The 22,517-nt window shown below is 39.4% G+C and overlaps 1 protein-coding gene across 1 annotated transcript in view; it reads left to right on the top strand.

Moving 5' to 3' along the window:
• The window catches only part of npr2 (natriuretic peptide receptor 2), a 144,586-nt gene that overhangs the window by 36,650 nt on the left and 85,419 nt on the right, over positions 1-22,517 (top strand). The window contains exons 6-9 of the mRNA XM_073064307.1: positions 10,931-11,025; positions 13,164-13,299; positions 15,998-16,082; positions 17,412-17,532. Coding sequence (XP_072920408.1) covers positions 10,931-11,025; positions 13,164-13,299; positions 15,998-16,082; positions 17,412-17,532 — 437 coding nt within the window. The remainder of the gene's footprint in view (positions 1-10,930; positions 11,026-13,163; positions 13,300-15,997; positions 16,083-17,411; positions 17,533-22,517) is intronic.

Below are 22,517 nucleotides of genomic sequence, written 5' to 3'. Positions count from 1 at the left end.
CATGGTGCTGCAGACCTGGTGATGGCCACGTTCAATATCTTGAGTGCCTGATTAATGCTGGCCTTTGGTGGTATTGAAACTGCATTAAGGATCAAGGAGGAGAACTCTCTTAGTAAATAGAATGGTCAGCACTTAATTGTTCAATGTTCTGCATTGGGGAAATACGACAGAACTGCCCATCCAAGTACCGCAAAGAGTTTATCATGAAACATGGATCTCCAATTTTTGTCTTCTCTGAATCAGCAGTTCAGTCCATCCTTGTATGGGGAAGCCCTCGAGTCTTACCAACACATCTGGCTTGTCCGGAGTGAGCCATGTCTCCATGAAACACAGAACACAGCAGCTCCTCTTTTCCCTATGATGCAGCAATCTTGCCCTTAAATCTGCAATCTTGTTCTCAAGCAATTGTGTATTTGCTGCTGGATAGAGAAAGTTTCATTCCTCTGCATCTGAGCCTGGTATGGAGTCCTCCCCTCCGTCCTCTTTCTGTCTGCTTAAATGTGCCGTACCTGTACGATGGACGGTTACGTTTGCTGAGTCTTTTAGAGGATGATAAAATCACCACGTCTTTCAGAAGATCACATCTCAAAAGGGAATTGAACAATAGAAGCAGTTATGAGAAAATGATGATTGCAGAAAAGGTGAAATGATGTTTTATGCAAAAAAATGTAAATGTGCCTAAATTTGTGGAAGGTGTTATACTTTATGTGCTGTTTCTCTGTCAGTAGCTGTCTGAGATTTAATACCAAAAAAAACCTATTGCTCTCACAATAGCGGCTAGGAATGCACCATAGCTTCAGTAGGCTCCAATAAAAACAGAATCAGAATCAAGTTTAATATCACTGGCATATGTCAAGGCAGTACAATGCAATACATGATAAATAAATATAGAGGAAAAAACTGAGTTCCATTAAGTATATGTGTGTCTATTAAAATAGTTCAGTTAAAATAAATAGTGCAAAATAACAGAAATAAAAAAGTAGTGAGGTAGTGTTCACGGGTTCAATGTCAATTTAGAAATCAGATGGCAGAGGGAAAGAAGCTGTTACTAAATCACTGAGTGTGTGCTTTGAGGCTTCTGTACCTCCTGATGACAACAGTGTGAAGAGGGCACGTTCTGGGTGGTGGGGATCTTTAATGATAGACGCTGCCTTCCTAAGGCATCCTAAGACAAAATGATTAAGGCAGGAGTTTTCGTGAAACCTCTCCCCTAATAATGTAATTTTGGGAGACGTGTATGTGAACAAGTTTTCTGCCTCAGTAGTGCTATGTTCACACACGAGCACGGAGATAACCTCTTCACCACAAAGCTTCAGTCTGTAACAATTGGCTCAGCAATTTTTCTGGACTCATCCTGATGAAGGGGTTTATTTTCAATACAAAAGAAAATTAATAAACACTAATTGATAAATTCCTAAATAAACACTGAAAAAACACTCAATTGTTCCCTGTCTGCAGAAGAACCAAGTTAACTTTTTATGTCAGGATATCAAGTTATGGATTGCTGTCAGCACTATGTTAGCACCAATAACCTGTGATAATATCTAAATTTACATAACTGTTTCTTCCAGCAATACCTTTTTTTTTCCCATTCCCTGAACTAATATCCATGGTGCTTCACAATGTGACACTCTTTGATATTAGATGGACTGCATATTTTATATTGAACATGATCAATGAGGAACTGGAGGTCTGCAGACTTCTTAAATTAATTTTACTTTAGAATTTCAACAATCATCTGAGAAAGCAGAATTCCTTCAAACAACTTGAGCTGGATTTGACCTTGCTTATAAATATGGAAATATAATTTTGCTATTCATGGTACCACCCATTTCCTGATCTTGTTAGATTTGGTTTGGTTGCACCTTTGTCTGTGTCCTTTATATGAAGAAGGTTCTGTGTATATTAATTATATTACTGGACTAGCAACAAAGTCACTACTGTGCAACTATAAGCATAACCCTTCCTTTGTCAGAAGCATTTTATATCAAATTGTGATTAAATATATCCCTATTAGGGTAATTGCATCACACAGTCATTAGTGTCTCAGAGCTAGATGCCAGATATCTCTAGATTAAAAATGCTACCTTCAATATTGTATCAATAACAAATACATTAAAATATTTATTTTGAAATTATTTTAAGTACTAGTTCATGAAGTGTTTGCTTTTTTTTCTATGTCTGTTAACCCCTGTGAAACAAAATCCACAGTGAACTGATTGATGGATTCTAGTCAGGCTGTGGAATATAATCAGATTTATTTTCAAGTGCACTCAAAAAACATTCAGAAGTATGATGATCTTTTTTTTAAAAAAAAAGCACATGAACAGAAACAACTTGATTCCTCAGAATAAAGCTTTTGTGACCATTTCCAGGTCAAATCGTGACATTTTCCTAAATTTGAATGGCCATGCTTAATTGCCCTTCACCACTTCACGTCAGATGTAATGTACACGTGAAACTTGCTTTCTGATGATGATACTCTCTATGCAAGGATGGAAGGCATTTCAATGTACCTTCCCCAAACATAGATTATGGTCTATTGCTTGTGTCATTACTGTTGAATTCCCACCGTGCTGCTAAGCCTTGGACACCTGAATAGTACGGGTTCCTGTCTCTTTCACCCCAGACCTGTGTTTATAGCACAGACGTTATGTCTGTAGAAGCAGATACAGCTCACTACAACTACTTTATTGCTACTCAAGTTCTGGTATAAAGTTGTTAAATTTGGGTTTGTTTCAAGCAGACAAGCTGACTCTTGATGAAGGGTTTCGGCCCGAAACGTCGTCACTACCTCCTCCCATAGATGCTGTCTGGCCTGCTGAGTTCTGCCAGCATTTTGTGTTTTTATCTAACTTGCTTAGTTCAAGGAAGCTTGCAGGCTAGATAGATAACAGCATATCAAATAACTGATGTGTTTATAGATGGAAGGTTTATGTACTCAAGGAGGTTAGCTTTACAGCATTAATTGTGAACAGTGATTGTTAAGCTGAGGATTATGCCTCCAAGATGTTTTTAGACTGTTTGTGTTAAAAGGGTATCTGAGGAAATATCTTACGCATGTGAAGACATCCAAGTGAGAGAGGACATATAAGTGTAGAGAACAGTTCACACTTATTAGGAATGGGATAAGGAACATCAAAAAGAAATGTGGAAGAAAGACGGTGAACTAGCTTCAGCTTCTGTGACAGACAACTTGTTTGTCTGCATCATGGTATGGCATTTTAGTGTATAGGGTTGTACCTGTGTTCTGAAATCCATTATCCTTTGTGCTTTGTGTTTTGGAAATAGTTTGTGTTTTAGAAATAGTTAGTAATTTGGAAATGTTTAATATAGAAATCCTCTGTAAAGTTTAACTGTTGTTTGGAGTAAAATATGTATCACTGAAAATAAATGATCTGGGTTTTATACTGCTTTCTTAGCTGAAGTATCTTCTCCTTGGTAGAATAGTGGGTTTTGGCAGCTAAACTCACCATGGAGAATAAACAGGAAAGTAAGCCAGTCTTTGAACGATTGGGCAGCTGCAGTATAATATCACTTTAGTGAGAGTACTTGTGGCTATTTATGTCCCATGGGGCTTAAGATCTTTGAGTTTAGAACTCTGAAGTCAGCAAATCTAATACTATCACAGCAGCATCCTGGTAAATCTCCTCTAAAGATTCCACATCCTTCCAATAATGAGGTGATCAGAACTGAACACAATATCTCAAGTGTGGTCTAACCAGGGTTTTATAAAGCTGCAAAATTACCTTGCAGCTCTTGATCTCAATCTCCACATTAATGAAGGCCAACATACCATACACCTTCGTAATGAAGCTTTCCGGAGTTTGTAGGACTTCTTTTTAATGGGATCCCTGATTGAAATGTTTTTATTGTCATATTGCCAGAATGCTGTCTTCAACTGACAGTTCTATAAAATTTGCAAAACATGCCATATCTGCATCTAACACAGAGAAGGCTCACTCTCGCAAGTTGATTGATCATGGCAGTATCTATACTGATGACAAAAAAGGTGTGCACCTAGTGTGATCCTAATGTAACTGGCAAACTTGTAATTCTGCAGATTTTCTAGACCACTTTGTTTTAATTCTCTGTGAAATATCATAACTGTCTTGAGATTTCTCGAAGCTTCCATTCTTCTTTGTTATAAATTGACTTTGAAGCATGCAGGCAATAATTTTTGCAGATGTTCTTTGACAGTATGGTTTATAACTTAAATATTGTAAAGAACTTTCAGTGCTTAAAGATTAAGGATTTGTTTTTAAAGATGCTGGAACACTAAATTAATTTAAGAATATGAATAAAGTTCTAATAAAAACCTCAAATTCTGCAGTGATTTTGGGAGGGTAACTCCACAGTACTTGATAAAACTTGCTTGATTACTTTGTTGTTGACTCTTCATGGGTGTTGAAATAGTTCCAATGAGTCCATACAGTGGTCAAATGGATTAAGCAAAAGTCAGAACATAGTTTCACATAAATTATGGTTTTGAAATTGTTGGATCTGGCCTGATTAAAGTATGTTGTAATTATTGCAACATTTTAGTCTTTGGGGATTTAGAAATAATGATGTTCTCTATGACCGTCTATACTAGCGAATCTTCCATGGCATTGTTCACAGAACGTCTGTAGTTACTGAGACATTTGTTTTTTTTAAAGCCAACAAGATGATTTATTCTTTTGTGATCAGTTTCTGAGGAAAATGGTACAATTAAGCAAACTTTAGTTATATGAGGTCAGTCAGAGACCAGTTCCAACTACCTGTAAACTTATGAGAAAGTTGAGAGTGTCTGATTTTTTTTTTAACTTCTCCTTACCCTTATAATATGTAGAACTTAAAGTTTGAAATTTGGTGTTCACTGGCACAGATGGGGAGTATTTACAGATGTGTAAAACAGAATTATCTATGGAATGTTAAAAATTTGCATATCATATCTGCTTCCTGTCTACAAATATTATTTCTACTTGTCACAGTTTAGTTATGTTTTTATGTCAACATTTATAATTTAGTTTCCACTGAGTAGTTATTTTCCTTTTCTAAACATTACTCTTAGGATGTTCTGTTAACCATTGCCCAGTAGTACCATTTTGGTGCCAATTGCTGCCATCTTGTTTGTTCCCAATCTGTTTATCAGATAGATAGATATTTATTCATCCCCATGGGGAAATTCAACTTTTTTTCCAATGTCCCATACACTTGTTGTAGCAAAACTAATAACATACAATACTTAACTCAGTAAAAAAAATATGATATGCATCTAAATCACTATCTCAAAAAGCATTAATAATAGCTTTTAAAAAGTTCTTAAGTCCTGGCGGTTGAATTGTACAGCCTAATGGCATTGGGGAGTATTGACCTCTTCATCCTGTCTGAGGAGCATTGCATCGATAGTAACCTGTCGTTGAAACTGCTTCTCTGTCTCTGGATGGTGCTATGTAGAGGATGTTCAGAGTTTTCCATAATTGACCGTAGCCTACTCAGCGCCCTTCGCTCAGCTACCGATGTTAAACTCTCCAGTACTTTGCCCACGACAGAGCCCGCCTTCCTTACCAGCTTATTAAGACGTGAGGCGTCCCTCTTCTTAATGCTTCCTCCCCAACACGCCACCACAAAGAAGAGGGCGCTCTCCACAAATGACCTATAGAACATCTTCAGCATCTCACTACAGACATTGAATGACGCCAACCTTCTAAGGAAGTACAGTCGACTCTGTGCCTTCCTGCACAAGGCATCTGTGTTGGCAGTCCAGTCTAGCTTCTCGTCTAACTGTACTCCCAGATACTTGTAGGTCTTAACCTGCTCCACACATTCTCCATTAATGATCACTGGCTCCATATGAGGCCTAGATCTCCTAAAGTCCACCACCATCTCCTTGGTCTTGGTGATATTGAGACGCAGGTAGTTTGAGTTGCACCATATCACAAAGTCCTGTATCAGTTTCCTATACTCCTCCTCCTGTCCATTTAATTCAAAGAGTTTAATTCAATAAACTGAATCATCAGGACATGATTCTTTAGTCTTCTTCTGTATTAAAGCTGCCAGAACTACCAAATTTTGCTTGACACAATGATGCACCATCAATAACTCACGCTGAGACTTAGGAAACGAGATATCGGCTTTTATTGACTGGAAGAATAAACAACACTACATCCTGGGGAAAATGAGGGAGAGCAGCAGCCCACAGTCACCTTTATACAGGGGTCTGTGGGAGGAGCCACAGGAGCAGTCAGACAGGTATATCTAGTTCACCACACACCATTTTCGAAATTTGTCCAGTTTATTTATGTTGTCTATCCCAAGTCAGGAAACTCCTAGCAATCTTGTCTTTCTTTCCTCATAGTCCCTTTAAGGCCTGTTCCTATTTCAGCCCATCAAATCTAAGCTGGCTCTCAGTGCAATTCCATCAGTCCTTTACTTGTTTGTCTATAAACTTTTATTTGTCATGTCTCTATGACTTTTCACTTATTCTCCAGCCACCCAGCTGTACTGGAGATAATCTTCAGCTAATTAATCTATCAGTGTGCCTTTGGAATGTAGGAGGAAACCAAAGTTCCTTACAAAAACCCATTTGATCACTGGGAGAATGTGCAAACACCATACACAAATCATTGTAAATCAGAACTGAACCTGAGTCCTCGGAGCTGTGTAATTAGTGTAGTAGTAGTCTTTACTATTGTGCCAGGTGTTAAATTGGCTATCTTCAGTTTACAACCTCTGCCTTTATGATCTTCCTTTATAATGTCCCACTGTGATCTCTCAAATTCACACCTCAAATTCATAAGCTCCAACAACCCTACAGTTACTCCTTATTTTGCTAATTTATGAATTTGTTGTTAAATCATTTCATTTCTCAACATTTAATTTCCAATTGCCCACTGCAGTTTTATTTTCAAAATCTTTCTGGTTTTCATTGTCCCATGACTTCTGGGGATCCAATATTTCATGAAATAGTTAACACACTGATTGCTGCTTATTCGAGGGGCATCTTTTAGAATGGAGATGAGGAGGAATGTCTTTATCCAGAGAGTAATGAATCTGTGTAATTCTTTGCCAAGTCTTTATGCATATTTAAGGCAGTGGTTGATAGATTCTTGATTGGTCAGGGCATGAAGGGATATGGGGAGAAGGCAGGAGACTGGGGCTGAGAGGAAAATTGGATCAGTCATGATGAAATAGTGGGGCAGACTCGATGGGTCAAATGGCCTAATTTTGCTCCTGCTTATTTCTGCTGTAGTATTCTTTTGTTGTTGGTGATTCATAAGACACTACTATTTGGTTACACAGCCCCAGAACTCTTTTGGTGCAGCATCATAGAAAATTTGAAGGCAGGAGAGAGCTATTTATTAAGCCTATGTCTGCTTTCCTTAGAGCAATCTATTCAGTTCTATTGTCTACTCTTGCATCACCTAAGGCTCTGATCACTGAGATGATTTTGGATTCTGTACAGATCAGTTTTAGTAACTGTGCTTTGTTCCAGTTAATTCTGCTATCACATCTTCTTCTTCTTACTCGACTCAGGCCTAGGAAGCCAGTGTCGGGCACAATGACAGACTCTCCACTCCTCCCTCTCCCTCATCAGTGTGTTCAGTTCATCTACATTAGCCGCGCCGCTATCTTCTAGAAGTGTGTTGACCATAGTTTTGGGAGAGCGCCCAGGGTTCATCCTCCCATGCTTGGGCTCCCATGTGATGGCAAGGCTGGCAGGTAGCCCAGGTTGGCATAGACAGTGCCCCGCTAGTTGCAATCTTCTCACCTTGATTTTAGTAGTGAGCATCGGTAGGTCATCATAGAGCTCGACGTTCATCATGTGCTGTTGCCAACTCACGTCAAGAGCCATCCAGAGCATTCGTGTATAGCAACCATCTAGTGACTTTCTCATGGTCTTGGTGAGTGTCCACATCTCGCATCCGTATGTCAGAATGGACGCTGTGACTGCTATGTAGATCCTCTTTTTGAGCCCTCTGGTCAGGTTCAACCTCCATATTTCCTTCATGTCATTCATAGCTCTCCACGCCAGCACCTTCTATATCTTTATGTCCTTATCTGAACTCATCATTCTTGACTGAGATACTTGTAGTCTGAGACTTTCTTAATAGTGTCATTCCTTATGGTCTTGAGAGTACCATCGTCACAGTTGAACACCATGTACTCTGTCTTTTTAGCAATAAGGTGAGATTCAACTTCATTGCACTCAATTTCCACTTTTGTCAGTAGCTGCTGTGCTTCCTCCATCTGGTCAGAGAGCAGGACTATGACATCTGCAAAATCAAGATCTGTGAGCGTAACTGGTCTGACCCTTTTGGTTCGTCCTGGTTTTATGGTAAAACCAAGTTTGCCATGATCTTTGGTAGCTTGACATAGAGCGTAATCAAGGACGATTATAAAAACGTAGGGTGCCAGAGTGTCTCCTTGCAGCACACCAGCTAGGAGCTCGAACACTGTTGTTTCTCCGTCTGGTGATACAACTTTCGCCATGGTCTTTGTATAGCTGGTAGCAGTGTCAATGCAAGTGAGACTGAGTCTGCGGCAACCCAAAGCCACAGGTCCCAAGAAGATAGACAGAAGGCATTCTCCTCACAACTTATTCTTCAAGCCCAGTACACTGTGGGAGTGAGAAATCGCTTCGGCCCACTGGAGAGGGAGGAGGAAGAGGCTGCCACTGACCGCTATCAACGGCTCATAGACACACTCACAGATGCGACAAAGAGTCTGCCTACTGTGAAGCGAATCAAAAAGAGCCAGATCTTGAAACATCCTGACGTCGTCGCAGCAAGAAGTGTGGTCAATGCTTGTCATGCTGAACTTAGAAGGAGCGAAACAGAAGAGCTAAGAGACAAGCTCAAGACAGCAAAGAAGAATCTCTTTGCCACCTACGAAGGAAGCGAAACTAGCTGAGAGGATTAATGGGGTAGAGGCTGCTAATGAAGACAAGCAGCATGGAGAAGCATGGCGCCTAGTCAGCAAGATCAGCAGACGGAAGAAGTCCCCGTCAGGTCAAATAAGTGGCAAAACAACAGAGAACCGTGTCTGGACATGGTTTACCCACTTCAAGAACCTGCTGGGAAGCCCTCCAACGACCACGGAAGAAGAAGAGGACATACCCACGATACTAACGCAAGTCGACATCAATGATGGCCCATTCACCATAGGGGAACTGAAGAAGGCCAGATATGCACTCAAACAGGGCAGGAGCGCTGGACCAGATGGGATACCACCAGGTGTCCTGAAGAACTGTGACCTGGACGACATCTTGCTGGACATGTGTAATACGGCACTGATGAAAGGCGACAAACCAGAACAGTGGTCACTCTTAAACGTTATCCCTGTCCCCAAGTCTGGATCCCTCACGAAGACAGATAACTACTGCGGTATCAGCTTGACCTGCATCTTAGCAAAGCTATACAATTGGATGTTCACTGCACGCCATTGACCCTAAGCTAAGATTCAATCAGAATGGTTTTCGACAGAAGCGCACAACAGTAATGCAAATACTTGCTCTCCGTAGAATCTTCGAGGAAGTCAAGAAGAACAACCTACCAGCTGTGTTTACTTATAAGATTTTCGCAAAGTATTTGACTCCATTCACCAAAGTAAAATGCTGAAGATCCTGAAAGCTTATGGAGTGCCAGACTGTCTCCTGCTAATCACAAGTGGAGCTAATAAGGTGTGGAGTTGGCTGCCCTTCCTAGATCCAAAATTGAAGTTGGTGGGACCCTTTGCAACTGATTGAATGTACACACACATTAGAATGCTCTTGATATATAGAGTTTGATTTTTAGAGTTTGGGAGGTATTTCAGGTGGTGGTGGTGGTGTGCACATTTGATAGCCCTCTTGGGTAGATACTTTTTTCTAGATCTGATTTTTTAACATTGATCTTGAATTAGGATTAGCAGGATTAGGGATCAAAGGCAAGATAATTTTAAAGTTTTTCTTGTGTGGAATGAGGTGAAGGCATGAATATTGGTCCAGTGACAATGGGGGGGGGATATATATTTCCAAATAAGGAGATCTATGACTTAAGATACGTAACTTGTACTTGTGGATGAATTAGATTACAGGTTTGGAAGTTGTGGTTGAAAAAGCTTTGGCAAGTTGGTCCAATGCATCTGCCAAACCAGGAGGATTGGAAATGGAAGGCTTAAATATTCCCTGTGCCATTCCTGACCCTGCATCATAAGATTTAAAAAGTTTATTAATAAATTGCTTTAGGGTTTTGACTCCTTATCCCCAACATTAAGTTTGAAATGTTCTGACTGCTCCTGCCTGCAAGTAGATGTTTAAAGTTCCAATGTGAGTCTGATGAAAATCAAGTAAAATTCCAGTATATTGAAACACTGACAGAAAATGCTGAACAAACTCATCAGATCTGGAAGAAGCTGTAAAAAGAGAAACAGGGTTAATATTTCAGACATTTTGAAAACTGATAGAGAAATCAAATTAATTTTGATCTGCAAAGAAGGTATAGGAGAAATGGATGGGACATAAGGAAGTGTTGAAAGACTGAGATCAGGGCTGCTCAGTGGAGAATTGATAGGTGTCCAATGATTTGTGCACTTAACGGAAGAACACTGCCAGTTATCTAAGTACAAACCTTTGAGAAAAGTGTAAGATGTTGGCAAGTAAGTTCCATGAGCAATTTTAACTGGTTGATTTCTAGTGAGTAGCCAGAGTTAAAATATCCTCCGACTTGTGAGAATACATATCACAATATAGGAATTGTATACATGCTATTTATCAAAACAATGCTCAATACTTGCAAGAAAACTCTGGTAATCACTGCCAATCTACTAAAATTAAAATTTGAATGAGTATTATTTCTTTAAAACACATTAAAATGTAATATTTCTCAACATTAAGTTATTTCAGGTGTATAATTGCTCTTCTTAAGTTATTATTTATTTGGGATGTTTTGCTTATTTTTAATTCTAGGTGCTACTGGACTGGTGACGATTGACAAATATGGTGATAGACTCATTGACTTTAGTCTCTGGAATATGGTCAACACAAAAACTGGGGAATATAAAGTTAGTCCTTTCATAATTTTTTATTTTGCGTATTTTGTTATATTTGTATTGGTGATAGATTGGTGCAAGTATACAATCTTCAAAATGGTGAACAGAATAGTAAATTAGAATTTCATAAAGGGGGAATTCAATGATTATCTTATTCAGTGAGAGCTCAGGTTGGAAACACTGAAGTGTCACTTCTGTAGCACAACAGTGAAGCTGGAATTTCACGGTAGCACTGAAAGAACTCAGCAAGTCAGGCATCATCTATGGAGAGGAATAAATAGTCAACATTTTGGTTTGAAACGCAAAACTTTCACTCTTTATTCCACTCCATTGATGCTAAGTTCCCCCAAGATTTTGTGAGTGTCACTTCTTTTTCTGGGCCTTGCTCCCAATGAAAAAAAAAGCTAGATTAGAAAATCTATTTTATATGTATTTAAAATATGGTGGAGAAAACCTATTAATGTGGACCAGTTGTAGAGTGTTCATACTTGAAGCATATGGACTAATCAGAATTTATATAGATCTATAGTGCACAGGAATAGGCTCTTCAGCCAAACTCATCCTGTTGGCCAAGTGGACTTCCTGAGCTGGTCTCATTTACCTGCATTTAGCTCATATCCCACTAAATCCCCCAATCTATGAACCTGCCCAAATATCTTTCAGTCTCGGTGTTTTCAAACCAGACACAAAGGATGAACCAGGAGATCCACTACCTACTGAAGTCCAAGACTGGGGCATTCAGATCAGATGACCCTGATCTATACAGGGTAGCAATCATACACTCCAATCAAAGTAATCACTCCCTTCCTATTTGTAAGTGCCACCCTCCAACCTTACTGGACATTCTCTCAGGAATATCATCTCTCAGTCTATAATATCCACTCAAATCAAAATTGAACACACACACATGCCCTTACTTCTACCTCTAGCAGACTTGATGTATATAACCTGGAACCACAAGTCCTGCCTGTCTGTTCACTAGATTTCCATAACAGCTGTGATATCACAATCACACGTTGTCAACTATGTTCTGTGCTTATCTGTCAGACTTGCATCAAAGTAAGTGGAGTGTAGCTCATCAGACCTTCCTTGTACTCTGTTGTATTCCTGCGTACTGCCTAATGGACTTGCTTTAAATTGAATATTTCCCTCAACTTTCTCATCTGGCACACTATGACTTTATCTACCAACCCCCTATTAGACTAGTTTAAACCCTCAGTACATAATCCATATAGGTTTTTATCTTCCAGATACTAATTTTATGGTAATTATTGGGATCACTTCAACTTAAATTACTAGTGTGAGTTACTGTCATTATTCACAGGTAGAATGTGGCATGACTCAAATTCATTGCTCATCCTTTATTTCTGCAGGGAAGGCTGAGAGCTGCTGCTGCTGCCTTGACCCACTGCAGTCCTTGTAGTCACTGGCAGGGGGAAACATTTCAAACTGGGAACTGCCTATTCAATGCAAAGCAAAGAACTATAGTGATATTACTGGGCTACAAGCGGCCAACTTACTTTTGTCAATGTGCTACCGGCACCTGCTTGAAAACAGATTTGTATTTTGAGGGCTATCAAAGGAATCTGGGCAGGAGGGGAGACTTGATTTGAAGTAATGTATTGGACCCCAAAGAAATCTGCTGAGAATTGTGGAACAAATTGACTGGTAGATTGAGTGCCATTGCACAGAGTATATTTAAGAGCCCTTAGCACTGGAATAAGACACCTCAGTAACATCAGTCTCCACCTTGAGTGATAAACCCAGGGAAATATATTGATTTTCAAAGGTAAGCTTCACTTGCTTACACAAGTTCAGCATAAATATCAACAAGGCCTTTAATGGTTTAAAAGTTTCCAATTAAAAGTTTCAGCAGGTTCCAATCTCCTCATTTGGACAATATGCACTTCCATTAGGCTGAGTTCTACACTGAAAGTAAGCATTTATAACATTGAATACTCTTTTTTTTATCTTGGGGTCACCAATACATTTTCAATAATTTCTGGAGCAGTCGGAGAGGTATGCAAGTTCACATTCACTTTTATTGTGATTTCAGAATATGCACAACTATAGTTGTTAAATATTTGATTATGTCAGAACAGTGAAGGCCAAATGCTGTAAATTTAACAGAATTTCATTGCTTTGTACAGATTGTTGCTCACTATTTGGGAACGAAAAAACAGATTTACTGGATTCCCAATGTAAGGATTCTTTGGCCATTGGGCTCTGTTCCAGAAGACAACCCGACATGTGTGTTTGAAGCTGATGAAACAATCTGTGAACAAGGTATTGTTTCTTGCTGTGTGAAGTTTTGAGGCCTTTCAGTATCTTCAGAATCACCACATATGATTCTATGGTATAAAAGTGTAGAATAATATATGATAAAAAAAAGCAGTGTGGTACCCAGTGCTGGAGAATAATAATCAAAGTTTTTTTTAAATCTTATTGACTTGAACAGCTATTTTTTTCCTAGAACAGTTTTTGCAATGGATTATTCCCCAGAGCCCTGTACTTAAGAAACAGGACACGGTGTTGAATCTAGTCCCTCAAGCTTGATCCACCATTCAAAGCAGTGAAATTTATGATCTAATATCCTATCTCTACTCTTTTTCTGTCCCTTTTCAAAGTTCCAAGTAAATTTTATTATCAAAGTACACATATGTCACCACGTACAACCCTGAGATTCATTTTCCTGTGGGCATACTCAGCAAATCTATAGAAGAGTAATTTTAACAGGTTCAATGAAAGATAAAATAGAGCATAGAAGTCAACAAACTGTGCAAATGCAAATATAAGTATAAATAAATAGAAACAAATAACGAGAACATGAAATAACAAGATAAAAAAAATCCTTAAGTGAGATCACTGGTTGTGGAAACATCTCAATAGTTGAGTGTAGTTATCCCCTTTTGTTCAGGAACTTGGTGGTTGAGGGGTAGTAACTGTTCTTGAACCTGGTGGTGTGAGTCCTGAGATAAAGTAGTGACCATAAATAGTGGCCTAATCCTTAATCAGACAGAATAATATAGAATCATAAAATTGATGAAGCACAGGAGAAGCTCATCTAACCTATTGAGCCTATGACAATTCCTGGAAGAAACATCTCTACCATCCAATCTCTCTGCTCTTTCTCAGTCTCCCAACCTTATTCTCTGACAAATGTCTATCTAAATCCTTGATTTATCCCGTTTCTGCCACCATTTCAGTCAATGAATTCCAGTTTCTCATTACACTAAATAGTTTTTCCGTGTATCCCCATTGTAACATTTTATGTGATTTCCCCCCCAGTCATTGAAGCATCAACCACTGCACCAGCTTTTCTCTATTAACCCCATTTACAATCTTGTACTCCACTATCAAATCTCCTCTCTACCTTCTTTGTTCTAAGGTGAACAGCTCCAGCTTCTCCTATAACTGAAATCTCTCATCCCTGGAACACTCTAATAGATCTTTTCTGAGCACTCTTGGGGATCTTCACATCATTGCTAAAGCATGGTGAGTGGAAGTGGATGGAATACTCCAGTTATGACCTAGCCAATATATCATGCAGTTCAACGTAACTTTGCATGTCTTTCAAATGCTAGGATATGTGCAGATGATCACCCTTCAGTACTGCGTCATTCAGTCAAAAATGGCTCTCCTTATTCTTCCACCAAAGTGTATGGCTTTTCATTACTTTGTATTAAATTTAAGCTGCATCTTGTCTGTCCATTCAATCAGATTGCTACTTACTGACTCGCAAACTATGGCTATTTTCCTCACTGCATACAACACTTTCTCTGCGTATATGGTCATATTACCTTGCATGCCCATGTTTAATGCATAATTGTGTATAGCACTGACCTAGGAACCATCATTTTCCACTATCTTTAAATCTGGAAAATCTACTTTATCTATACTCAGGCCTTGAATCCAGTTTTCATGCTGTTTCTGATCATTAAGCACAGTGCATCTCAGCTTCATTAACTGGCCATCTGTTAGGACTTTATCAAATGCTTGAAATTTTTTTAAAAACTGCAGGTGTTGGAGACCTAACATTAAAAAAATGCTAAAATATTCAGCACATCAGGCCATATATGTGGGAAAAGAAGCAGAATTAATGTTTCAGGTCATAGAATTGTACAGGGAAGGAAAGAAAATAAATTTTGTAGAGAGGGTGGGGAGTGGGGGATTGTTACCATGGAAATCAATGTTATCTGGTCAATGGGTGATTGTGAGCAGTTCAAGGGCGAGGAAAGAACAGAGGTGATAGATTGCAGTAGTTGCAAAATTCAGAGCAGGAAGGCAGGCATGGCAGGTCAGGTTGGGAAGTTTTCCACTCCCAAAGGAGGGAGAACAAAAACAAATGAATGGAGTAAATAGTGCAGATGGATGATCGATACAGCGAAATCAAGTAACCCAAAGTTGTAGAACTTAATATTGAATCTAAGATGCTGCAGAATGTCCAAATGAAAGATGAGTTGCTGTTCCTCAACTTGCTTTGGGTCTCATTGAGGCAGTGCCATACTATGGGGGCATCCTATATTGTGACCATGAAGATGAACAGGATGTTTCGACACACTTGTGCCATCATGCCAAAGTCTTGTATCGTTGTGATAATTGTAATTGGCCGAATCAAGACTGGACGTTAATAATTACCTCCATCCTCAATATTTTTGACCAAAGGACTCACTGCAAAATACCTTCATCCCAGTAAAAACTGGACAAACTCTTTACAACTTACAGCAAAAATATAGGTGGCAAGTGAAATTTTAAAGCCTGCACTGGATTTATATGTGATAAATGTTTCATTATCTATGTATCTTGGGTATATCATTATAACTGAAGCAAAGCTATTCCCATAAATGTAATGCTGCTTTATCTTTTTAAATAGGAATGAGAAGCTTTTTGTTTTTCAAGGTGTCTTTAGGCAAAGTATGAGTTTCATATTGAGTTGAGTAACCAGGTACTGCTTTAAAATGTTTTACTGTTGTTGCTTCCTTAGCTGGTTTATCAATGTTGGGAATTGTCACACTGGGAACTGGCTTCATTCTGGCAATTTTTGTGATCTCCAGTTTCCTTGCTTACCGGTAGGTAAAGTGTTGGAGTTCTGTACTTTAAAAAAAAAAGATATTTGACAAATTCTGATTTTGTTTTTTTAAAAAATAATGCTTTCTATTCTTTATTTAAAGCCATTGAGATTAAGAACTAAAACCACATTAAAACAAAAGTATGTTAGAATAACAAGCTGTTAGAATCTGAAACAAGAAATGCATTGCCTACGGAATTCAATGGGTCGTGCAGCAGTTGTAGAGGCAGGAGTAAAGTGAGCTGCATGTTGAGACACGTTCAGGACTGAGAGTGTAGAGGAGAGGTAGCCAGTATAAAGAGGTGAGAGGGAGAAGGAGGCAGAGGCTGATATGTGGAACCAGTGATGGGTAGATGGAGTCAGGTGGGTGGTAGAGAAGGAGGGAACGAGAACCAACGGCTGAAAGGTGATGTAGAGCTGTCTGACGCTGCTGGAATCTGTTAAGGTAGGTAATACATGGAAGCATATAAGGATGCTGGGCAGATGGAATCACTGAAGGAGGGGATAGGAGACCCAGTAGGTGAAATGTGTGGGTATTAATTAGATGGAACTAGTTGGGGTGAAACAATGTATTTAATATTTCAGTAATATTTGAGTAAGCATTTTTTGTTTGTTTACATGATTCATTTATAGGTTTATAGGTGTAGGCCTCTGTTAGGATCGATAGAAAGTTTCCAGGGCGCAAGCCTGGGCAGGGTTTTTTTTTATGGAAGATCGGCAGTTGCCCAAGCTGCAAATCTCCCCTCTCCACGCCACCGATGTTGTCCAAGGGAAGGGCATTAGGACCCATACAGCTTGGCACCGGTGTCGTCACAGAGCAATGTGTTGTTAAGTGCCTTGCTCAAGGACACACACTCAGCTTCAGCCAAGGCTCGAACTAGCGACCTTCGGTTCACTAGACAAACGCCTTAACCACTTGGCCACGCGGCAACACATGGGTTATAGGTAAAAATAACACGAATGTCATATGTCATTACGCAACCTCATCGTATGTAAGCGATACATTCAAGAAAAGGAAAATAAAGCTAAGTCGATATGTGATCCCGACTATTTTCTGGAGTTAGAAAACAAAATAGGGATTGGTAAAAGATAGGTGAGAAAATCTGTGTGGATCAGAAGGAGAGAGAAAGGGTGGAGGCTGTGGGTTATCTGAAATAGGAAAAATCATGTTCATGCCTTTGGGTTGGAGACAGAACATGAGGTACGGTTCTGCCAAAGAAGATGTACCTGTGTTGCTAATTTATTACTTTAAAGAGACTTAATTGTAGAGTTGATGTTGCATAGCTATTGCAGGAGTAATTCATTGCTCAGCTTAATGATACCTTAACAGCAAACTAAAGCTGGAGAAGGAACTGGCCAGTATGCTGTGGCGGATCCGTTGGGAAGAATTGCAAATGGGGAACACCGATAAGTACCGGAAGAGTGCTGGAAGCAGGCTTACATTATCCCTGGTAAGTGTTCACACGACTATTACAGTGCAAATTCCCAGGCTCGATGAAGTGTATCCTGAAATACTGTGGGAAGCCAGGGAAGAAGTTACTGGGGCATTTGGAAAGGTTAATGGATAATTTTAAAAAATGCTCTCGAGGGATGTGGGCCAAATGCAGGCGAATGGGAATGGTAGAGCTCATCTCAGGTAAATAACTTGGCATGGTTGAGTTGGGCGAAAGGACTGTTTCTATTCTATGACTCTGTATCCATGAGACCAGTAACAAGTCATGAAGGCATCATAATGCTGCATCCTGGACTTGTAGAGCTGCTATACATTGACTACTCTAGAAGGCACGGGCAGTTTAATCCCACTCAGGAGACTGTACCAGAAAAATCTAGGTGTAGGTTTGAAGGTGTGCTGGACAGTTGAGTGTTCCGTTTCTTTTTCTGGTTTAGATGATAAGGGACCATCAATTTGGCCTCTTTAATTTAAGCTAAAGATCTTGCTGTATTATTGTGAAGTAGTGGAGTTAATACTGGTGCCCCAGAAAATATTTTGTAGCCCAGGAAAAATACACACTCAGGACAACAAACACTTTTTCAGATCTTCAATTCCTTTATCTGTTTTAAATGTCTTAATGCAGAAAGAAGTGTCAAAATAAAAACAACAAAATGACTTTGAAAAAAAAACACAGTTCCTGCTGTTACAATCTCAGTTTAACTTCACTGCACAGATTTGTGTATCAACTAGTTACGTATGCAGTATGAAAATAAATATACAAATCCACTACGGAGTGGCAATTCTAAATAAAAATACAAACATTAGAATCCCACAAATCCTGTACCTTATACACAACATCAAAGATACGAATAAATACTCCTCATCTTAATTAAGAGGTATTCTCACTTTGGCACACGTATGCTTAATTTCCAAACAAATATAGGCTATACCCTGAAACAAATCGTTCACATTGCATGAACAGAGATTAACGCATTCACATTACTCCATGACCGAATATGAATGTAACGAAACAATAAAGTAAGACAAAAATAAACTTGTACTATATACTGCCTTGTAGTTAAATTACTTGAAAGCCTTCTAGGCTAATAAGGAACTTCACACAACCATGCCATCCAGCGTTAATACTTGCGAAAATCTAAAGCATTCACATGTAAAACATGTTAAATTACCAAATATTCTCGATTTACAAAAAGTATAAATGAATTTGTGTGGATATTATCAAATATTGTTCATATCTCCTCACCATACAACCAGTATGTACTCCTAGGGAAAGAAACAGCTCCCGGTACTTAATGTTCGTTTTTCTAGAACATTGTAATCCTTGCTACTCCACATGTGCATAATGACTTCACCATTTTCTCTTAAAGGCACAGGCAGCTACTTTAGCAATACCAATGTGAATGCATATGTGCAGTTTAACAATAAAAAATTATATTCAAAGTAAGAAGCAATTCTTGGGTTTTTTTTGGGAATTTGCTGTGCATAGATTGGCTGCTGTATTTTCCATATTGTTGCATTGATTAGACTTCGAATGTATTCCATTCATTGAAAAGCCGTTTGGAATATCTCAGAGCTCTGAGGCTATTATTAATGGAAGTCTATGTTCTTTCTGTTCTGCAAATGTTCATCCAATCAGCCGTTCTCTGTGTAACCTGAAGAGGCTGTATGTATGTCAAAGAAGAGAGGGAACATGGCGGCTGAGACTGAGCTGGATCTTCTATGGGTCAGGATTGCAAATTCTGGCTCCTTTGCTCCTTTGAGCAAAGAACAGAGGCTATGTTTTTGTTATTGCTTTCTCGCTTGCAAAATTCAGTTGCACTCAAAGCCCAGATAAACGTTGTGTACGTTGATGGCTGATGCTTTGTTACAGAGAACCAGGGTGACTGGTGGCCACAGGTCTGATTGAATCTAACATATCGGCTGAATAAAGAAACTCTGGGATCAAGTGGTTATGATTGCATAGTTCTGGCATGAACGGTTGAGGGCAAGTCACAGAGTGAAAGGCTTTGTATGCCTTGTTATCTCCCTCTTTTACTGTCTATGTTACCCGAACAATGTCAACAATTTGAACTATTGGGAAAGGTCCTTATTTCACACAATGTAGTGTACAGGGTCAGTAACATCCTTTACAGTCACAAGTGTCATTACTTTTCATCCACATTCACATTTCTGGAACTTCACATTGCAGAAACAATGGAAACCACAATTCTTAAAGGTCTAATGGAAATTTGTCTGACATATATATTTATAATAATGAATGACAAAATGGAGAAAAAGGCCAGCGAGCTAACCCATCTCCGAATCTTTACATTGGCACAAAGCCTTTGATGCATCTTGGCAATTTCAGATTCCTGCGCATCAACATCTCTGAGGACCTAACCTGGTTCCAATGTATCGACACAGCTATAAAGAAGGCAAGACAGAAGCTATATTTTATTAGCAGTTTAAGGAGATTTGGTTAGTTATCCAAGACACTCAAAGACTTCTACAGATGTATCATGGAGAGCATTCAGGCAGGCTCCATCACTGTCTGCTATGGGAGGGGGTGCGAGGTGGGTGCAGGGAGCTACTGCACAGGATTGAAAGAAGCTACAGAAAGTTGTAAAATTAATCAGCTCCATCTTGGGTTCCAGCCTCCATAGTATCCAAGCCATCTTCAAGGAGTGATGCCTCAAAAAGGCAGCATCCATTATTGAGGACTCCTATCACCCAGGACACATCCTCTTCTCAATGTTACCATCACGATGGAGGTACAGAAGCCTGAAGGCACTCAGCGACTCAAGAACTGCCATCCAATTTCTAAATGGACATTGAACCCATGAACACTACTTTTTTTATTATTTCTTTTGTTGCACTATTTTTGATTTATACATATACTTACTGTAATTTTTTAAATTATCTTTTTCCATATTTAGCATGCATTGTATTGTACTGCTGCCACAAAGTTAACAGATTTCTCGATGTACTCCAGTGATATTAAACCAGATTCTGATTCTGTTTCTGGTTGGTAGTTTGTTTTTTTATTTGATTCTATTTATGTGCAGTTGTTCAGGGACTCTGATCAAATTATGCTGCAAAGCCAAGTGAGCAGTGTGTGTTAATCCTTCTGAGGTATCCTTTATTCTCTGAGAGACACCCTCCTGGCTCAGGGCATTTTGAAATCTGGGCTCTGTTATATCGGTTGTAGGGCTGCCCTGGACTTTATCTTTGCTCTTGGTGGTGACAGGTCTCTGGTATTTCTGTTTTGGATGCATTTTTTTTAGTCAGACTAATCACAATACATCACAGGCACTACAGTACATGAGGCACAGCCTTAAGAAGACAACATCTGCCATCTAACATCCCTACCATTAGGGTCATGCATTTTCACGCTGCTACCATAAGGCAGGGAGGTACAGAAGCCTTAACTCCCATACCACCAGGTTCAAGAACAACTACGTCCCTTCAACCAACCAGCATAACCTTGATCACTACGGTTTAGCAACAGTATGAACCACTTACCACTATAAAGTTGACTATTTTTATTATATCTGTGTCCTTTCTTGTAAAATTTGTGCATAATTTATAGTCAATTTGTGTTTTCCTTGTGAGCACTGCTTATATGATGCTATGCACTGTGATGCTGCTTCGCTGCAAGTAAGCATTGTTGCACTTGTGCATCTGACAAGACTTCGCCTCCAACTTTCCACAGTTATACTTCCTGTGGATGGAAGAAGAGTTTTATCTTGTCTACATAGAATTGTTCAAAGTCCATTGGCTGGGGTATTGAGAGAAATTAAGATGCTCCAGTAAGGGTCTGATCAACATGATCTGGCTGTCTTGGAAGACTGTGGCTCATTCTCAATGATCAGCACTTTGACAATGTCCCAAATCAGGCAACAATTCCTTTGAGCTTGGCAGTGGCTGTTTTCTAAGTCTCCCGAGAACTTGAGAAATGATCATCTGTAAATGAAAGAGTATTTCTATCGGACTGAAACGGGTCAGGTATAACTATTGGTCAAGATCAGTCAGGCATTAGTTGAGAGCAAAGGGCTTCCGTTATCAATTCCATTGTAGAGATCTACACTTTGTGGCATAGTTCCCGTCTATTTTGGGCTAATTGCATAGCAATCAACAAACAGAGTTCAATTCCTGCCGCTGTCCATAAGGATTTTTTATACGTTCTCCCCGTGACCACATGAATTATTCTCCTGGTGTTCCAGTTTTCTCCCACATTCCAACAACACACAAGTTAGGGTCAGTAAGTATAGGCCTGCTATTTTGGTGTCAAAATTATGGTGACACTTTTGGGTTTCCCCCAACACAATCCTCAATGATTCGATTTGACCCAAATGATATATTTCACTATGTTTTCATGTATTTATGACAATTAAAGCTTATCTTTCTTTATCTTTTTCCCAAATTCTGGGGTGGCAGCTGTTCACTCCCAGATGTGAGCAATGCATGTGAGCTACCAAGTTGTTCCTACATAGCTCGAGAGTGATGCCCTTGAACCTCTGATCACATTCCCTTAGGTGCCCAGTTCATCCTGCTTAGGAGCTGGGTTCATCTTGCACTTCGACTATTTCCCTCCTATCCCAGTCATTGACTGCATTGCTTCATTCTGTTTGGTGGTTGCTTCTGTCTCCTGCATTGGTAATTGAAATATTCGACTGTTTCTGGCATTTTGAATACCTTCAGCTCATTTTCCTTGGCATTGCTTGTGTCCTTGGCTAACCTCTGCTGCCTGTCAGTATTTGACACACTTTCAGGCGAGTAATCACAACAGAGCTTTATTTCCAAACTAAAGCAACACATGCTGGAGCAACTCAGCAGGGCAGGCAGAATCCATAGAAATTAATAAACAGTTGATGTTTCAGTCTGAGACCCTTCTTCAGTACTGAAAGAAGGGGGAAGATGCCGGAATAATAAGATGGGGGGGGAGGGGAAGGAGGCAGGGTAAAGTTGATAGGTGAAGCCAAGTGAAAGGTAAAGGGCAGTGCT

The sequence above is a fragment of the Hemitrygon akajei genome, chromosome 13 (assembly GCF_048418815.1).
Source record: "Hemitrygon akajei chromosome 13, sHemAka1.3, whole genome shotgun sequence".
In the NCBI taxonomy this organism is placed as follows: domain Eukaryota; kingdom Metazoa; phylum Chordata; class Chondrichthyes; order Myliobatiformes; family Dasyatidae; genus Hemitrygon; species Hemitrygon akajei.
The sequence above is the reverse complement of the archived record's forward strand: the minus strand, read 5'-3'. Positions and strand labels throughout refer to the sequence as shown.